The 17,547-nt window shown below is 37.8% G+C and overlaps 1 protein-coding gene across 1 annotated transcript in view; it reads left to right on the top strand.

Moving 5' to 3' along the window:
• ME1 (malic enzyme 1) overlaps positions 1-17,547 on the top strand; it is a 155,735-nt gene that overhangs the window by 123,770 nt on the left and 14,418 nt on the right. Inside the window, exons 9-10 of the mRNA XM_031057147.1 lie at positions 5,669-5,766; positions 7,545-7,658. Coding sequence (XP_030913007.1) covers positions 5,669-5,766; positions 7,545-7,658 — 212 coding nt within the window. The remainder of the gene's footprint in view (positions 1-5,668; positions 5,767-7,544; positions 7,659-17,547) is intronic.

Below are 17,547 nucleotides of genomic sequence, written 5' to 3'. Positions count from 1 at the left end.
GTGTTACAAACATTGTCCTTTTCAAGATTCAAGTCTTTTAACATTAATATAAAAATTTATACATTTTGTACCTGGAAATTTCAGTTCTTGAAATCAAATTGTAGAGAAGATTTTGTATTTGTTGTTACAGTTGTGATGGGCATGGGGCTTCCAGTTCTTTCTCTGACTGGGATTTTGAAAAATGCAGAGTGGAATGACATATAATAGCTCAGATATTTATATCATATATCTCAAATTCTGATAAGATATGCAAACGGTAGAAAACTTCTTTCATAGACACATGCTTTACTTTCAGAGGCATTGACTTTCAAGTGAAACATGCTGAGATTTTTAAAATGAAATAATTTAAAAAATAAAATAGGTTTTAAGAAATCCTATTAAGACATATGTTGTGGGGTTACATGGTGTGTATTTTTCTTTTGGTATATTCAGGATATCACCTCTTTGTTACTCAGTGATAAATTTACATTGAAATCAGTATGCTTTCAAGTAAATACTCTACTGTAGCTTTTGTGTAATTTTCCATGTGTATACACAAGCTCATGTATGTACAAGTATTCCTCTGTTTCTCTTTTTGCTCATTATGGGTTTAAAAGAGAAATCCATTCTCCCCATGTTCAGGGCAGCCAGCTCCAGGTGGCCCTGCTTGCTTGAGCAGATAGTCACACTAAACGCCCTCCCAGCCTCAGCCATCCTGTGCTGCTGGGACTCTATATCCTTTTCCAAATATTCCAAATGGTTGGTGGTTTAGACAGGCTACATTTCTCCTTTCCTACAGCCTTTTCCCTCTTTTCACTGCCTGCTGCAGAGCAGGGCAGTGTGCACATGCAGCTTTGAGAAGCCCATTCATGGCAAGAAAAAGGAGCTCCCATCTCTTAAAAGAAGGGCCTGTTCAACTACCCACAGCTGTAGCATTTGCTTCACTAGCAACTGAGATCTCACCTTTTCCATAGGATCTTTACTCCCCTTTTATCCTGTATGTATAGGAGATGGGAATGGATTTTTTTCCCTGGCACAATATGAAGTGTTATTTGGATGGCTGGCAATGTTAACCTGTGATTTCTATTATGCTGTGTATTGAGAAATATGAATTTTACTTTTACCACTTCCTAATCTTTTAGTCCAGAATGAATACCTCAGGTTTTTGGATGTGCTGCAGAAAGTTCTCCCCTCCTATTGTTTGCTAGCTTTTTAAAATGAGATAGGTAAAATTACATAAAGGAACTACTAACATTTGATTACAAGTTTTACTTTTTGAAACTTTAAATAATGAACAAAGGCTTCAGTGCAATAAGCCCTTTCTCACTAATTTAAATTAAATTACATCCAATATAAATTAAGTTCTAACTCCTCACAATTTGGGGCTTTCTCCTCCCACTTCTTTTGTTCAATTATATCTGCTGAAAAGGTAGTCTGTGCTCCCAAGCATTTATAGTGTGTCAACTCCAAAAGGCTATGGATTTCCTTTAACATATTCATGCTCAGTTGTGCAGTTTACTGTAACAACGCTAAAGAATCTTGCACAGAAAATGAAGAGTTGGTATAGAATAGCGTACCTTGATATTTCACATCTATTGTGTTTATAACAAGACGTGACTTACCTTCCTAAAAAACTATAACGAAATATTTGCTGTTGCAGCAGTTGACGCTGCTTTAGGAAAATATCCTTTGTTAGATTTGCTTTGATTAATCTTCTAGAAACCTGTGGAGAATAGAATGGGTTTTGAAAATCATATCCTTGAACAATGGCTATCTTATCCTGCACACAAGGGATTTAACCTGTGCTCTGGCCAAGCTGATTCTCCACTTCCTACAGCGATGACAGTCAGAAAAGCGATAAAATTCTGTTTGTGCTTCATGATATCCACAAAAAGTGGTTTGCATCTGCCTTGGCAGATGGATGTGAATTGCGTTTTGATTAATTTCAAAACCTTGAGCCAGTATTCAGGGTGAAATGTAAGGTCATGGCGTTAGTCAGAGCAGTTCCGGTTAAACAGATCTGCTATTCAGGCTGCTGGTGCCCCCCTTCAGTAGGAAGGAATAAGGGAAGCTGCTGACGAGGAGTGATGACAGCCACTGCCAGCAGCAGTGATAGTGGGTTCAGTAATCTAATAAACTGACTTATTATTCCTTTCAGAGTCAAAAGGCTGAATAAAATTGGTGTGGAATACTTCTAAACACCGTTTTTAGAGCAATTCTGTGCAAATCGTGATTTGAGAGAAAAGTTGTATTTAACCTTTTATCTATTGCTGTTATAAACTTTGTTCTGAATCGCCCTAATGATGAATATACAGGTAACAGTAGCTCACATCCTATGCAAATATTCAATACAAAATGTATTGACATTCAGTGCAGGATTTTATTTATGTTTCATATATCTTCTATTTTTTTCCTTAAAGCAAAAGATCATGTAGTGACAAATTTCATAAAAATATCCCAACTGGTAATACTTAATGACAGTCCATTTTTCTGGCTAACAAGCTTAGCAACAGTACATCAGCCATGAAGATCAGTGGTATCCCAGCATTCTCATTTGTTATAAATCTCTGGTGTTTCATTTTGACTCTGTCACCACAAAACAGCTTGACGAGCAGCTTTCATGGCTCTCTGAGAACTCCTCTGATGGAGGCAGGGTGCTGTGGTGACCACAATTTCAAGGAAAACAGGGATCTTACAGTGCTCCAGCTCAGCTTTCCTCTTCAGGAGACTGGACTGATGGTCCTAGGAATAAGCTGTGTTATGTAGGCTCTCTCCTCCTCCCCTGCAAGCACAGCTGTGTAAAATAAAATAGGAGAAAGAATTTGGCATCCAATGAGACCATGGGATTTTTTTCTTGCTGGTTATGAGGATTGTTTGGTAGAGTACCAAGGGAAACTGAAAGCACACTCTCTTTTTTGCCATTTTTGGTCTTTGCCAGCTTGGCACTTGCCTGAGGAAGACTAATTTCATCTGGGAAAGAAACAAGCTAGTTCTGGGAGACTGTGAGGTGGAAGTGTCTCAGCCTGATGGTTATTGTTCCCAAAGCCATGGTTCAGAGGAACCAATTTTAAGATTTTTTTATTTAGAAATCAGGGACAGAACAAGTCATAAAAATGACTAAAGAAGTAAAAAATGCCAGATTTGTATGGTCGAATCATTAAGTAGGCTGAGAACAAGGTGTCCTGTATTTCTGATGATTGAAGTGAAAAGTCATAATCAAAAGCACGTAACAAACATAGTTCTGAAGACACATGTTTTTTTGGATTTGCTTCAAACTGTTTTAGTGGATTTGCTTCAAAAAGTGACTTTCTAACTTTAAAATGTGTTCTTAAATTTTATGAAGCATTACCTTTTATTTTTTGAAAAAGTAACCATTCTTGAAACTTAGATGATCTTACCTGCAAACCACAGATTCAAACCCAGCCTTCAACACCCAAATGATGTCATTGAACAAAAGTACAATACAAAGAAGCCAGTACCAGGCTTTTTACTACTTCTGTTCTTTTAGGTCCTGTAGTTTTAGCTACATATATTTGACAATCAATGGTCTGTGTGCCTGAAGTATGAATGCCTGTTTTGAGCATCTCATGGAGTTTAATGTGGGGATGATTACTGCTATCTCAGCTTTAAAATTCACCTTGTTTCTGAGAAAATAGACTTGTGAATAACAAATTTAGAGGAGCTGCTTATTGAGAGCAACTGTCCAATAGGCAGATTCTGGGCCAAGTGCTTTTGTCAGGCTGGTCATTCCCATTTCACACTTTTTATGAAGGAAAAATCAGTAGCAATATGAATTCTCCCCTCAGCTGTGTGGCTTGTAGGCAATTGCAGATAGGGCAGTGGTGATCAGGAACAGACTTGTAGGAGCCAGCAGATCTCCTTCTTGCAAGTTCTTGCAGGCTTCTCAAAATAATTAATGGCCTCATCTTTGATTTCCTTGAGTCAGTCAATGACAACTGCTGCCCAGAAGGGAAGAATTCACCTCTTATTCCTGGAACTGGACATTGCAGGGCCTGTGTTCATCTCCCTGTGGTCCAGCTCTCTCTGAATCAGATAGGCATTATAAATCTTCAAAGACAGTTGAAACCCATGTTTTGACTTTCAGTACCTAATTGTTAGCATCTGGACAGCTTTTTCAGTCCTAGAGAAATCAGTGCTGTCTGCAATTGGTTCTTCAGAATCTCCTCTAAATCCAGAACTTTGCTGGAGGTATTATTTACCCCACTACTATATTCCTGTCCACTATATTCCCATCCATGGGATCCAAGTTTCTTGCAGTAATAGAGTCTGATTTTTTTTTTGTGGGCTACCTTATGTTTTAGTGATGACAATAATTTGTGAAAAATACAGGCTTGTTGCATGAAGTCACAAACACATGAAAGAAAGTCTTCCCCTTCCAGTAGGCTTTTTTGGGGAGAAGGAGTCACCTTCAGTCTTTCGGTCAGAAGAGCCAGATGTGAGGTCCTGGTGACCAAACACTACTTCCTTGAGCACGACAGAGGCTGACAGCTTGACTCAGCAGTGCTGACAATTCACCTGCAGGGCAGTGTATCAATTTGGGTGCAGTGGTTCAAGTTAATAAAATTTAACTTTCTGAAAGAGTGGGAGAATTGGTATTGTTCCAGATAAGCAAAGCTGATTGGAACGCTGTCAGTCTTCAAATGTAATAAATTACTTTTTGCAAGGTAACAGGCTTTCCAGTGGTAGATAAGAGGCTGAAAAGAAATAGAAGAAGAAAAGAAACATTTAGATTTGAAATTTTCAACCTAGAGTACAGTTAAGCACTGGAATAGCTTGCTGAGGAGATATAAGCGTATTTGAAAGAAGACCTTAAGGACAAGTTAGACAAAGATATGTCAGCAATCACAGAGAGGTTAGATTTACTCTGCCACTGTGCACAAGTTTGAGTTAGATGCCTGGTTGAATTCTTTTTTTGCTCTATTTTGTATTAATAGCTGTTTCTCACAATGAGGACCAAAATTTCTCCATTCAAAGACAGACAGGTATCTTTTTTCCTGGGGTTATGATTTGGAGAAAAAAGCCCTCCCCAGGCTGAATTATAAAACTAAATGTTAGCCTTTTTCCCTGTGTGGCATTACTCAAAGATAGATTTGAAAGGTGCCTCCAAATGTTTAGAAGATACTAAACTGAAACTCCTGTCTCAGTGGGCTGAAGTTTTAAATAAGCTGGCCTTATTCTTTCAGCTGGTTTAGCTTCTCTGTAAATGTTCAGTTTGATATTCTACTCTGCCAACCATGAGAAATTAAGTTTTATTTTAGCCGTATATTTTACTGTACTTGAAGTATATCTATTTGAAGAATGAAACCAGTAACTTAATTTTCAGTATCTGGATTTCTTAAAAATATTTCTCTCTGGACTCTCGCACCCTTTGTTCTAAAAAAGTCATAACTAGAATATTTTACAAGAGTTTGAATGGCCTAGCCATTATACCTATCCATAGAATCAGTCTATTTTATTTAGTGTTACTCTGATGATATTCTCACTTACATTTAACTTTTGTAAGAATGAAGTAGAGCAAACTCTAACTCCACTCAACTGTTTGTTACTACCCTCAGTATTTGTATCATTTAGCCAAAAGATGCTGTGGTATTACTTAAAATGTAAAGTTTCATAATTATTTTAAGAATAACCAGATATATTCTCTCTTTTTTTTTTTTTTTTATTTCAGGAACTGCATCTGTTGCTGTTGCAGGTCTTCTTGCAGCTCTGCGTATCACCAAGAACAAATTGTCAGATCACACAGTGTTGTTCCAGGGAGCTGGAGAGGTAGGTATTTTTATACATTGGGGAAATTGTACTATGAAGAGTTTTATTAATATTTACTTGAGTTACATGTGTCCAATAAACAAGACGATTAAATAAGTAGAATAATTACTAACACCTGCTGAAATGTAGTTCAAATGTAAATTTACAGAAAAAGCTCTGATCATCTGGTGAAGCCTTGTCTTTTTCATAAGACATTTTTAGGAGATCTGCTCTCTTTTTAGAACTTTAAGTTTTAGCTCTTCCACTGTAAATTATTGAACTGCTCTTGATATAACCAAGCAAAACATTTTTTGAAAGATGAGGAAATACAGCAGAAAAAGTAAATTTAACGTATTTACCCAAGTCAGCATTATTTAGTAAGAAGTGCCCTTTTGATTTTTTTTTGCATTGAATATAGTTTTTCAGTATTCTGTATATTAAGGTCATTGATTTCTGAAGATCTTTATGCACACTATTTTTTAATACCAATTTTTGAGTATTAATTTCTAAGCTGCTGACACACAAGTGCAGGCTGTACTTATCTACAGTGTGGCTTGTCATCTCTTATATGAAGCCTATAACCCCATACTGGCTTCTTTAATTTCATTAAATATTTGGTGCTATGTCTGCAGTTTTCAAAGTGGCTTTTATCCATATCTGCCATGTCATCACCTTACTGCATCAAGACTATCCATCTTTCTGGAGTTCCTTCCCCTGGTTTTCTTCCATGTTCAACAACCAGATGAATTAATGGTCTGATGTTTATTTTTTTGTCAATAGTTTTAGTGTGGCTCTTGATGCCAAGAGGTAATGGTAGCTTATCACCCCTGCTGCAGGAGCTGTTCCTTAATAAAACTAATTATTTCATAGCAAAAAAAGGAAAATCTCACTTGGTTCTCAGTGAAAATCAGTGATAAAGAACAAGAAACAGAACCAACCCTAAAAAATACATGTATAGGTCTGTAATCAGAAATATTGGCCAGTTTGTTGGCTTGTTTTGTTGCCTGGTTTTCAATCTGTACCTGTATGGCATTTAATCTGTTGGATGAAATATTATAAAATCCAGTAAGAATGAAAAACGTTTCAGCAAAAGATTGATATGTTTTTCTTTTTCCTGCTTTGACTGGGAACACAGCCAAGTCTAGAGTTACAAAACACATGAATAGTAGGTAAAAGGAGGCTTACCTTTCTGATGGACATCTTAGAAAAAGATAAGAGCAAAAGCTCTTGTGTTTTACTTTCTGGTGTGCAGACTGTTATTTCCTTTAGTTTAAATTACAAAAATTTCAAAGAAGAAAAAATATTTCATGTATTCTGAGATGAATATCATAGACTGATAGAATGGTTTGGATTGGAAGGGACCTTAAAGATCATCTAGTTCGACCCCTACTGTCATGGGCAGGGAACCTTCCACTAGCCCAGGTTGCTGTCCAACCTGGCACACTTCCAGGGCTGGAACTATCATTATGTGGAACAAATGTTAGTTCTAGCATTTTCTAGTTTCCAGCCTCAACATTTATTGTGCTCTCCACACTCTAAGAGCCATCTGAAGATTCATCTATGCTACAATTTATCTACATGATTTAAGATTTATCTATGCTCTTCTTCTGTGTTATGGTTTCTAATTACCAAATGGTAGCTACAGTTCATTAGGTTTATTTTATGAAAAAATAATGATTCCATATTACTGTTTATTAAAATTAGAAAACTTATCTAAAATAGTAGGTAAATGAAACATGTGAGCAGGGGATTTCTTTCATTTCTTGTTTTGTACTCTACTTTTCTTCTTTTTCCTTCAGGCTGCATTGGGGATAGCAAACCTCATTCTTATGGCTATGGAAAAAGAAGGGCTATCCAAAGATGCAGCTATCAAAAGAATTTGGTTGGTTGACTCGAAGGGATTAGTCGTAAAGGTAATACAATTTTGTCATTACTTTAAATATCACGATACTTACTTGCATTCTGTAGATAAAGACAAGGACATATTCTTTGTGAAAGCAACTGCAAAAATACCTCTCTTGGGATAGTGAGTTGTTTTTCTTTTCTAAAGTTTATTAAATTAATGACAGACTGGCGGGTGAGATGATTATGCTTGGAGTTCCTGTTCTGTTTCTATTAGGGATGAGCACATAATGAAGAAAATTTTTCAGCAGTTTATTAAAAAACATGTAAGAAAAGAAATGTTCAACTTCAGGGTTTAATATTTCCCATCTAAATACGACTATTATTTGTTGGCACAGTCTTGGACAAAGATGTATAGGCACATTACTAGAATAGTAGGCAAGTCATCCTTCTGCAAGAACTGAGATGCATTGCAGCAAAAAGCTTCTCTGCCCAGTGATACAGCTCACGTTGCAGATGTTGTGGTCTGCAGTGCTATCAACACTGGTCAGAATTTGAAGCTGCTGAGAGACTTCATCAGTCACCCTTACCTCATTCCTTCCATGTGCCAAAATAAAGAAACATATGAATTCCATGTGCCAGAATAAAGAAACTGGTGTGTTTTAGAAGGTGGTTATGTATTTAATAGTTTGTGAACTACTTAAAGGAAATAGATGAGAGGCCAGTTGCCTTTGCTTTTTCACCTTGCTGGTTGGTTTGAAGTATTTGTGGTCATCCTTGTTGGTACCACACTTCACAGTGTTCTTTGGCTGTCTGACGTTAAAAGTCTTTTGTGGTTCCCACAGCTGCATCAGGAGGATGCATTCTGCAGGCAGTGTCTGCTGGCTTATTGAACAGCATCACAGCACCTTTCACTCATACTGTTAAAGGGAAAATAGTACAATCATAGACATCGAGATGGGCAAATAATACCAAGGTCATCTTGGTCATCCCTTGCCAGAAGGCACAAAGATAGCCTGATCAGGTACAGAAGAACGCAGGTATCTAGGACACAGATTTTTTTTTCCTCTGGTGCTTTTTTGTTTGTTTAATGTGTATTTTTAATCCTTTTGGTTTTAATCTAATAATTTTGAAGTGATTTTATCTCCAAGCATAAATGACTGAAGGCTTGTGTATTGTCTGTGGCTGCAGAAACCTTGAGGTTGCCTAAGAGTAATCGGTTGCACCATTTCTTTCACCATAGAAACTGGGCATATCAAATTATACTATTAAACTCAAATCACCTCCTGGTGATTGAGGAAACAAACAGGGGCAGAAGTGTAGGAGCTTCACAGCACTGAAGCAGTAAAAGAGGTCTCTGCTGTGTGTCCATCCAGCCGAGGTGGTTAACCAGCCTTTCTCCTTTCTTCTCACTCCCTGTTTCTTGTCCCAGTCTCTTCACACCTCTCACTGCTAATTTGCCAGTCAGCTGAGAATCTGGGCTGTTGCTCTTGGTAAGCAGAGACTCATTCCTTTCATAGGTTCTAAATTTTTAGTGACTCGGTGACTGCATTCTTTCCTCACCACCTTTGAGCTTCTGCACTCTCAAGCAGTGCCAAAACCAATCAGTGTCTCACACAGCCTTGATGTTCCTTTCCTCTGCTTATTCTCCTTGGTGGAGCTTTAATTTGGGTTTTCTCCAAAAAGCAGTCCACTTTCGTGTCCTGCCTGGAGTGTATTTGTGAACTGTTTGTGATCGCCAGACATAACAGCTGTCTGAGGTAGATTAGGGCTGAATTTGTGGCCAGATGTTGATGCAAGCAGCAGGAACCAACGGTGCATATTTCAGGTCATTGCTTGTGTTCCTGGAAGACCTGGCAGCACCAGTTTTCCCATCTGGCTGTCCTGAGGGGCTGGAGAATGAGTGGGGGCTTGCTGCTGTGTTGTGTTTGAGGGACATGTGTCAGTGCAAGGCTTGGGCTGACATAAGGAAACATGTCCTTGGTATAGGGCTCTGCAAGTCCTCTCTTGGCTTTCTTCTGCAGCAAAATGTTCCCTCAGTGAAAAGTTAAAAAAAATGGGCAAAATGCCCTCCCTGCAAAGAAAGAAAATACAATGTAAGCCTCAAGAGGCTTGAGATTTAACTGCAGGGAAGCTATATATACAGTGAGTAAATAATTAAACTCTTCCTGGTTCCTTTTTCTGGTCTGATAGAGAATGCTGTGATTTAGGTCCACTTAGGAAATTATTTTGGCTTTAGCTGATTGCAGAAAAATGCTGCAAGGCTTGAAGAACTTTCCAAACTCGTACAAATGAGATAAGAGAAATAAAATGAGGAAGATTTATGAGAACAAAATCAGAACTCTGTTATTACAAACCCTTTCATTATTGCAAAGGTAGGAGTTACCAAAATCAGAGCCTAGATCACCAGTTAATCAAATTTTGCATAAACTACGCTGACACTTATTTCTTACTACTAAAGACATGTATCAATGGAAACCTGATAATAAGAGTCCCTTAAAATTTGCCTCACTAAAACCTGCTTGATCAAAAGAATTCTATGTGAAGCAGAGAGACCTTTTCACTACTAGAAATATTCTGATCAGTTGCTTTAGCAGTATAAGAAATAACAATTGCTGAGGACTCAGCAGTTATTTTGTCCAACTAAACTAATTTTTATATCATTTATATTCTATGCTAGCCTTTGATCATTAATTTTGCAATATGTTATTACAGATTAAAATATTGTTTCTCCTTTCATCTACTTTCTGTAGAATTTCAACCAGTTCTAAGAAAAATAACCTGGGAACTGGCCTGGCTGCAGCTTCCACCTTTTTTTTCTTTTTTCTTTCCCCACCCTCAAAAGCTGCCACGAAGTCACTTATCAGGCTTTTGTTGCTGAATTTTTCCTTTGTGGCTTTTTAATTTTAGTTCAAGTGCAGCTGTGTTTTCATTCCCCTGTTAATTTTATTTTCCCCCCATGGGAACCATCTGTTTTCATTAAACCAAGCCTGATGACCAACTTTTCTGCTATGCTGTGGTAAAAGAGCTGGTGATAGAGCTGTGTTTGTTATACTGTCCATAGTTGTGTTCTGTAATTCCTTCTAGAGAATTTACAGTGTTGTAGATAACAGTTTGGGGTTGTTGTTTGGTCTTTTAAAGTTTGTTCAGAACACTTTCACCTTTTGAAACTGTTTTCAAAAGGTGAGTGAGGAAGTTTTGCACATCATATACTTAAAATTGTGTGACTTTTTCAAACTTACTGTCTTAAGTATCGCAGTGCATTCAAATGGAAATTTTAATGCTTAATTAAGAGACACTTTAAAGTTGGTTTTGCACTCTTGTGTACTTGAAGATTATATACAATCAGTTGGGACTAATCTTTAGTTCTGAATTTCTAAATTATCACCCAATCACAGTCTGTCTGATGAATATATATTTACCTATATAAATACATATGTGGGTAATGTCTCCCGCATTCCATTCCCCTATTCTCAGTATTCCCTTATTTTTCTTTCTGTTAATTCCATAGGTTACATAAATGTGTGATGTGTGGTGAACACATTTTGGGTCTCCTTTAAAGCTGCCATAGTGTCATGTGTAGCTGTATTAGTAGCCAAGTCTTAGTCCATGAGAGTAAATTCTTTTGTGTCAGCTGGTTGAAGAGAGACAGAATATGAGAATGTTGGGATGTTCATGAGGTTCACCATTGTCTGGGCATTTCAGTAATGTGCTGCAAAGGCTTTTTATTGCTTTTTGTTTTGTTTTCTAAGGCGATACCAAGAACATGGTAGGGTGATAGACAAGAGGGTTCTTGGAAATTCCTAGGAATATGATACAGTTAATAAGGCATTTTTAATATTTATATGGACTTAGAAACTTCCCCCCACCCTCTGCCAAGCATGGCTGCTCCTGTGCTGAGGATGGACAGGCAATGTTCCTGGGCCGCCAAACATGCTTCTCTTGCATTGAAGTTTTTCTATCATTTGCAAGGCATTTTTGTACACCACATTATCTCTAGTGCACAAAAGTTGTTCCTTTGCAGAGGAATGAATGTCATCCTTAATTTTAAAGAGTAAGTCACCATGGAGAAATGTTTCTTTGGACAGTTTTGCACTCTATTCTTTCTAGTTCAGCACAGTAATACTTGTGTCTAGTTAAGTGATTTGTATTCTAAATATCCATTAGATGTGTGATCCTAAACACTTTATGACGAGCACAGGAATATTCACTGAGGTCTGAAGGCTGAAGGCCTCAAAATATTGATGTTCTAGTATTTTCTAGTATGAAATAGATCCCAAAAATTTAACAATTTCTATGGTTCTGATTAATTATAATGGAGGTAACCAAGCAAAACTGTAGATAATCACATAAAAGGATTTCATTTTCCTCCGCTTTCCCCCATTTCATTATCCCTGGCAATTTTATTTGCAAAAGATTCTCACAACCAATTAACTGGCATTGGATATGACCCTGATTAAAGTTCATGATTTGGTCAAAGCTGGGTACATACATGGTTCAGTCTTTGCTTAGAGAATGATGGAAGAGAAAGGGGCACATTTGGAATAATACCAGAATTTCAGTGCCAGAGTCATATAACAAGTGAAAGAATTTTCAGAGCTCCCAATGAAATATCATAATATCGAACTGAATCCCATTCAGACTGTCTGTTACTGATTTAAAAAATATTTATCAATAATCATTCTTTTAAAAAGTTTAAATTTCATACTAGATTTCATACTAGAATTTGGTAATGTTTTTAACTTTTATAAACCACTGTCTGCCAGTTCTGCTAGCTTTTAATTATTTCTAGCTTTCTTTTTATCAACAGTCAATTATTCTGACACTTCTGTTCTTGATAAGTTCTTTTATGGCTGACTGCAACTGCCTGGGACTCTTTCAGCCAAAAAAATCATTTACATTTTAGCAAAGATGCCATACCTTGAGTATCTCCAAGGAGCCACAATCACTCAAAGCAGTTTCTGCCTTATTTTACTCATGTACCATCCCAGCAAAGCAATCCTTGTTTGCTTCATCAGTTTTTCTGATGCCTGGGGAATTAATCTGTGCACTTAAATCCCGCATTTGTCATGTTCTATATCAAGTACAAGTTTTGCAAAAAGGAAACATTAATTTCTCTCTGAATGCTCATGGCATTACTCATGCTCAGTGAGTAATGTATGAAAACAAGTGAGGACAAGGCAAAAGGGTGATTGGTGGGGTGTTTCTCTAAAAGAGACACCACCAAAGCCTGTTGCCTTTGGTGGCACGTAACTCTTTGGCTCCATGTGCATTAGATGTACTGGTTAGATGGGGACCTAATTTGAGCAGTTTATTATTTCTTCTGCTCATGCTCTGTTACTGAAAATAATTATTGATTTGCTCCATTTTCTACTGTTCTGCGGATTTGTGGTTTGCTCTGGTTCTCAGATCTTATCTTCTTGAACTAATTGTCTTTATAAATTTTGTCCTGCCTGTTAACCTATTAACCACCTGTGCTTACTTACATGGAACGGGTACTTTATAAATTTTATAGGACTAAAACAGCCCTTCTTTTCTAACAATAAGTTTTAACATCAACACCAGAATTGTATTTCTTAACCATAATTGTATGTTTTATTGCCAACTATTATAACATTGTCTTCTCAAAATCTTGTGTCTTTTTCACACAATTGGCAACAAACTGTTTATTAGTTGTGTGCCCAAGTTGCCTGGTTTAGTTTTAATGTATTTTCTTCACCTTTAGATGTTAGAGGATGGGCCTGATCAGGAGGCACTGTTACTTTATAAAATCTCAGTATGGGGTTTTGGGAGGACTTGCATGTCTCTAATTTTTGATCCCTAAATGAGGTGGCACAGGGTGCCTATCACCTGCAGGCCCTTGGACTTAAATCAACCCCTGCCCAGTGAGTCCATATCCATGCCTCCACCCTTTTTATTTTGCATTTTTTGACTTGTACCTGATGCTGTCCTGCAGTTCTGGCTGTGGGTAGCCTGGCCTGTCCCCTCCCAGCCTGGTCGCTGTGCCCCTCCTGTGCCATCCCTTTCATGATTCTGGGGCCTCCCCATGGAGGGGTCTCTCTGTAGTCACTGCCTCGAGTTCTCAACAGCCAGGGATTTACTTCTGATGAAACAGATAAAAAAGCCATATAGAAACCATCTCCCAAAAGGGAGGTGCTTCACTACCTTCTCCTATGACTCCTAACCACTTTTTTTTTTTTCACGATTGCTTTTTTGTTTGTTTGTATTTAAACTCTGCAGCAGGGAATTCACAGGAAAAATACAAGTAAAACCAAAACATTTAAAACATTTGCAGTTGGAAATACTCAAGTTACTAATGGACTGCTTTGCTCCCTGGTCTACAGTTCTCATGTCTTTTGTGGTTCTCATGTCTTCATTATTTAAGAACCTCAAATTATTTTATGAATTTATCTGTGTACTGATCTCTGAGCTCTTGTTTAAATAAGCCACAGTTGACACAGTGAAACAGAGGCAAGTGTTTATATAAATAGATTTGTGCTGCCCTGGTTGTGAGATGGGCCGAGAGCCAGCAGTGTCTCAAATGTGGGACAGCGCAGTCGTCAGGGGGCTCTGCTCTGCTCCTTCGCAGCTGCCTCCCAGCTGATGGCAGGAGCAGCTCCTGGGCAGCTTCCAGCCCTGCCTCTCTGGCCTGGCTGGCACAGAGCTGCTCTGCTCTGCAGCCCCGGCTCCAACGCGCTGTGGCACTAGGCTGCACACTGGTGGCATTTGTAAGGTTTGCCTCCCATTTTCTAATTTCCCATATAGATGTCTGCTGTGCAGTCTGGTCTCCTGTTTTTACAGCTGTTTTCTATGAAAATTCTCAGGGTTTTATTGATGGGTCATTGTTTTTTGTTATCTGAGCCTCAATTTGGCTATAAAGTGACGATAAGAGTAACTTTCTGTGAAAACTGTGATGTACATTTGCTTGGAACCTGATCCCTGTTGATCAGACCCTTAAACTAAAAACTTCAGAACCCTCCCTGAAACTGCTTCCTATGAACTGTTTTCATTTCAAATCCAAAATACAAACAATTTCTTCATAGAACTATTCACTACTGAGTCCTGTTGCTTCCTTTTGTTCCTTGAATTGAAAGGTCCTGGTGTTCCTGTGACTGTGTTTTGTAATAATAAAATACAATACCAACGACTCTGACCCATTAAGGAGAGACATTTTAGGATTGCCAACATCTTTCATACATAATGTCACAATCAGAGAATGCTGCCATTGTTTCTTTATCTCTGTACTTCATCTGCTGATTTAACACAGTCCACCTTTGTAATTCATTTGCTAATAAAGAATTTAGTTCATATTACTTTCCATCTCAGATACCACAGTGACTTCTAATATATCTGTTTTCAGGCTGCTTTGTTCTCTTTTGTTCAAATCCAAAATAACCCAAAGGTTTCTTGGTGCAGAATGATACTCTGATAGAAGCAATACTTTTCCACTAGAAAGTGATTTCTGGAATTTTGATTTTGAGTTTTTGGACTTAAGAATTATTAATCTTTGTGAGTGTTATTAATATTCTCAACCGTCAGTATTCTAGTGAAAGTATATTGTGTAGTTTATTCAGGCAGTCTGATTATCCATTAAAGATACTATGATTTTCTTCATGGTACATTAGTTTTTTGTATTTCTTTTTTGTTGGCTGTTTTTATTTTCTGTTTGGTTTTTTTCCAATTCAAGCAAACTTATTCAAATGCCCCCAGAAAATTACTTATTCTAGAAAAGATAAGAAAAACATATAAGATTATATAGCATTTTAAATTATAAGGAAACAATCTTGTTGCTTTTTTTATTTCTTTCTTGGGATGATGAATACATTTGGGAAGTAAAAGCAAGAAGAATATATAACCTCTTTTTCTCACTTTTTCTTCCTCTTTCTATTGAAAGAGTTTGTGAGTTTGTGTCCTCCCCTCTAAATAGCTGCACAGGTATCACATTAAATCTCTTGGTTCATCTGTGGATTTCAGTGTGAAAGAGACTTTCTGTTTGGATTTGGGTAGTGTCCCTTGATGCAGGAGTGAGACATGTATCTTTATGTACATCTACATATGCCATACATAATAGAAAACATAATGCACCTTAAGGCAGCTGATGCCTGGCCTGCAGGAGTCTTTGTACAGCTATTCAAACAACAGTGCAATAACATCCTTTGGTAGCAGCTCCTGGAAAAAAATCTCTCCAAGAATCTCTCCCTGTGTGGTGAACATTGAGGTGCTTCAGTGAAACAGTGAGACTGTACAGAGGTTTGGTGTACTGCAAAGGTCTCTAAACTGCTGGTTTTCTGAGCCCTTTTCATTGACTGAATGAATTGTTAATGATGCTGAAAGAGCAAGACAGTGGACTTAGAAGTGAATCTGAATGTGACCGAAGATGATGTTTCTACTTAGAAGACTCAGCTTCATACACAGAACCCTCAGAGCCCATTCAAACTCTTCAAAATATTGTGTATTTTACATTTTTTCTGTTTCCTATTAGGAGAAGAAAGGAAATACCAGTAAGCTCTGTGCCATGTTAGTGTTTTAGGATTATGGAGATGCAAACAGACCAGAGCAATTTCTGATTTATGCTGCTTTGTGTTGATCCTTTACTGCTCATTTCCCAGCAGCCGCAGTACAAAAGCTGGCTAAGCCAGGGCTGGAAATGGACATGTCAGAAGACGTGCTCTGTGCTTCTGGAGGATGTTTTAGTCAGAGCAGCTCAGCACTGACAGGTCCAGCCACTTCACACCACTCCAGTGTCAGGAAGGAGACAAGACAGCAAACCACACAAATCCAGAATTGAGAAATCTGCATTTTGGCTCCATCCTCTTCTTTCTGCTGGCTGACAAAAATTCTGTGATTTCTTATTCCAGCTATAGCCATTCAGGGATGAATGTCTGGAACCTTGTACTAAATGGATTGGCAAGCCCTTATTTTAAGGAAGATACACAAAACTGAATTGTTTATTCCTTCTTGCTTGCCCTGTTGGCAGGGCACAGAGAAAAACTAGTCATGGTCCTGCTGCTGCCTTTCTGCTTGGTGGAGAGCAGAACTTAAGAATTTATCAGTTTGTGGAGAAAAAAATACTGTCTAAAGGACTGGCCTCTAAACTGTTGAAGTTATGTAATCAACTAGCTGGTCTTGAAATCTTGGATGTAGAGCTTAGGGAGGTGTTATCCTTTGGGATCACTGAATTAACAGTGAAGATACATTTCTGACACCTCTCTTATGAGGAAAGGCTGAGACACTTGGGATTGTTCAGCCTGGAGAACAGAAGGCCCCAGGAGACCTTCTATTGGCCTTCCAGTACCTAAAGGGGCCTATAAGAAAGCTGTAAAGGGACTTTTTACAAGGGCAGGGACTGATAGGATGAGGGATTTCATCTTTCAATTGAAAGAGGGTCAATTCATATTAGAAATTAAGAAGAAATTTTTTTATAGTGCAGGTGGTGACGCACTGGAACAGGTTGCCCAGAGAAATTGTGGATTCCCCATCCCTGGAAGTGTTCAAGGCTAGGTTGGATGGGGCTTTGAGCAACCTGGACTAGCAGAAGGTGTCCATGCCTACAGCAGGCTGGGTGGAAGGAGATGATCCTTAAGGTCTCTTCCAACCCACACCATTCTATGATTCTAATTTATTTTAAAATACAAATACTAAAAAACCAAAAAACAACCCAACCATATAATTTCTTTATAAGCATTTTCCAAGCAAAATGTCCATGCACATAGCTGTTGTTATTTTTGCTAAGCCACATAATTTAATATTTCATTCTTAGTTAATATGCTGGAAAAATATTTACTTGGAGACATGATCTATGTTGACTAATGGGATCAAACTAATTCAGACCAAAGCTGAATAAATAAGTAAATTTTAAATTGTGTTTGGGTTTTTACTTGCATTGAGTTTTTTGTTTGTTTGTTTGAGTATATTTTTGTTAGAATGGTAGAATATCATGTGTGAAATTAAGAGCAGATA

Source organism: Geospiza fortis, unplaced genomic scaffold, assembly GCF_000277835.1.
Source record: "Geospiza fortis unplaced genomic scaffold, GeoFor_1.0 scaffold190, whole genome shotgun sequence".
NCBI classification, from domain to species: domain Eukaryota; kingdom Metazoa; phylum Chordata; class Aves; order Passeriformes; family Thraupidae; genus Geospiza; species Geospiza fortis.
Note: the sequence above shows the minus strand (reverse complement) of the source record. Positions and strands in the feature narration are given on the sequence as shown.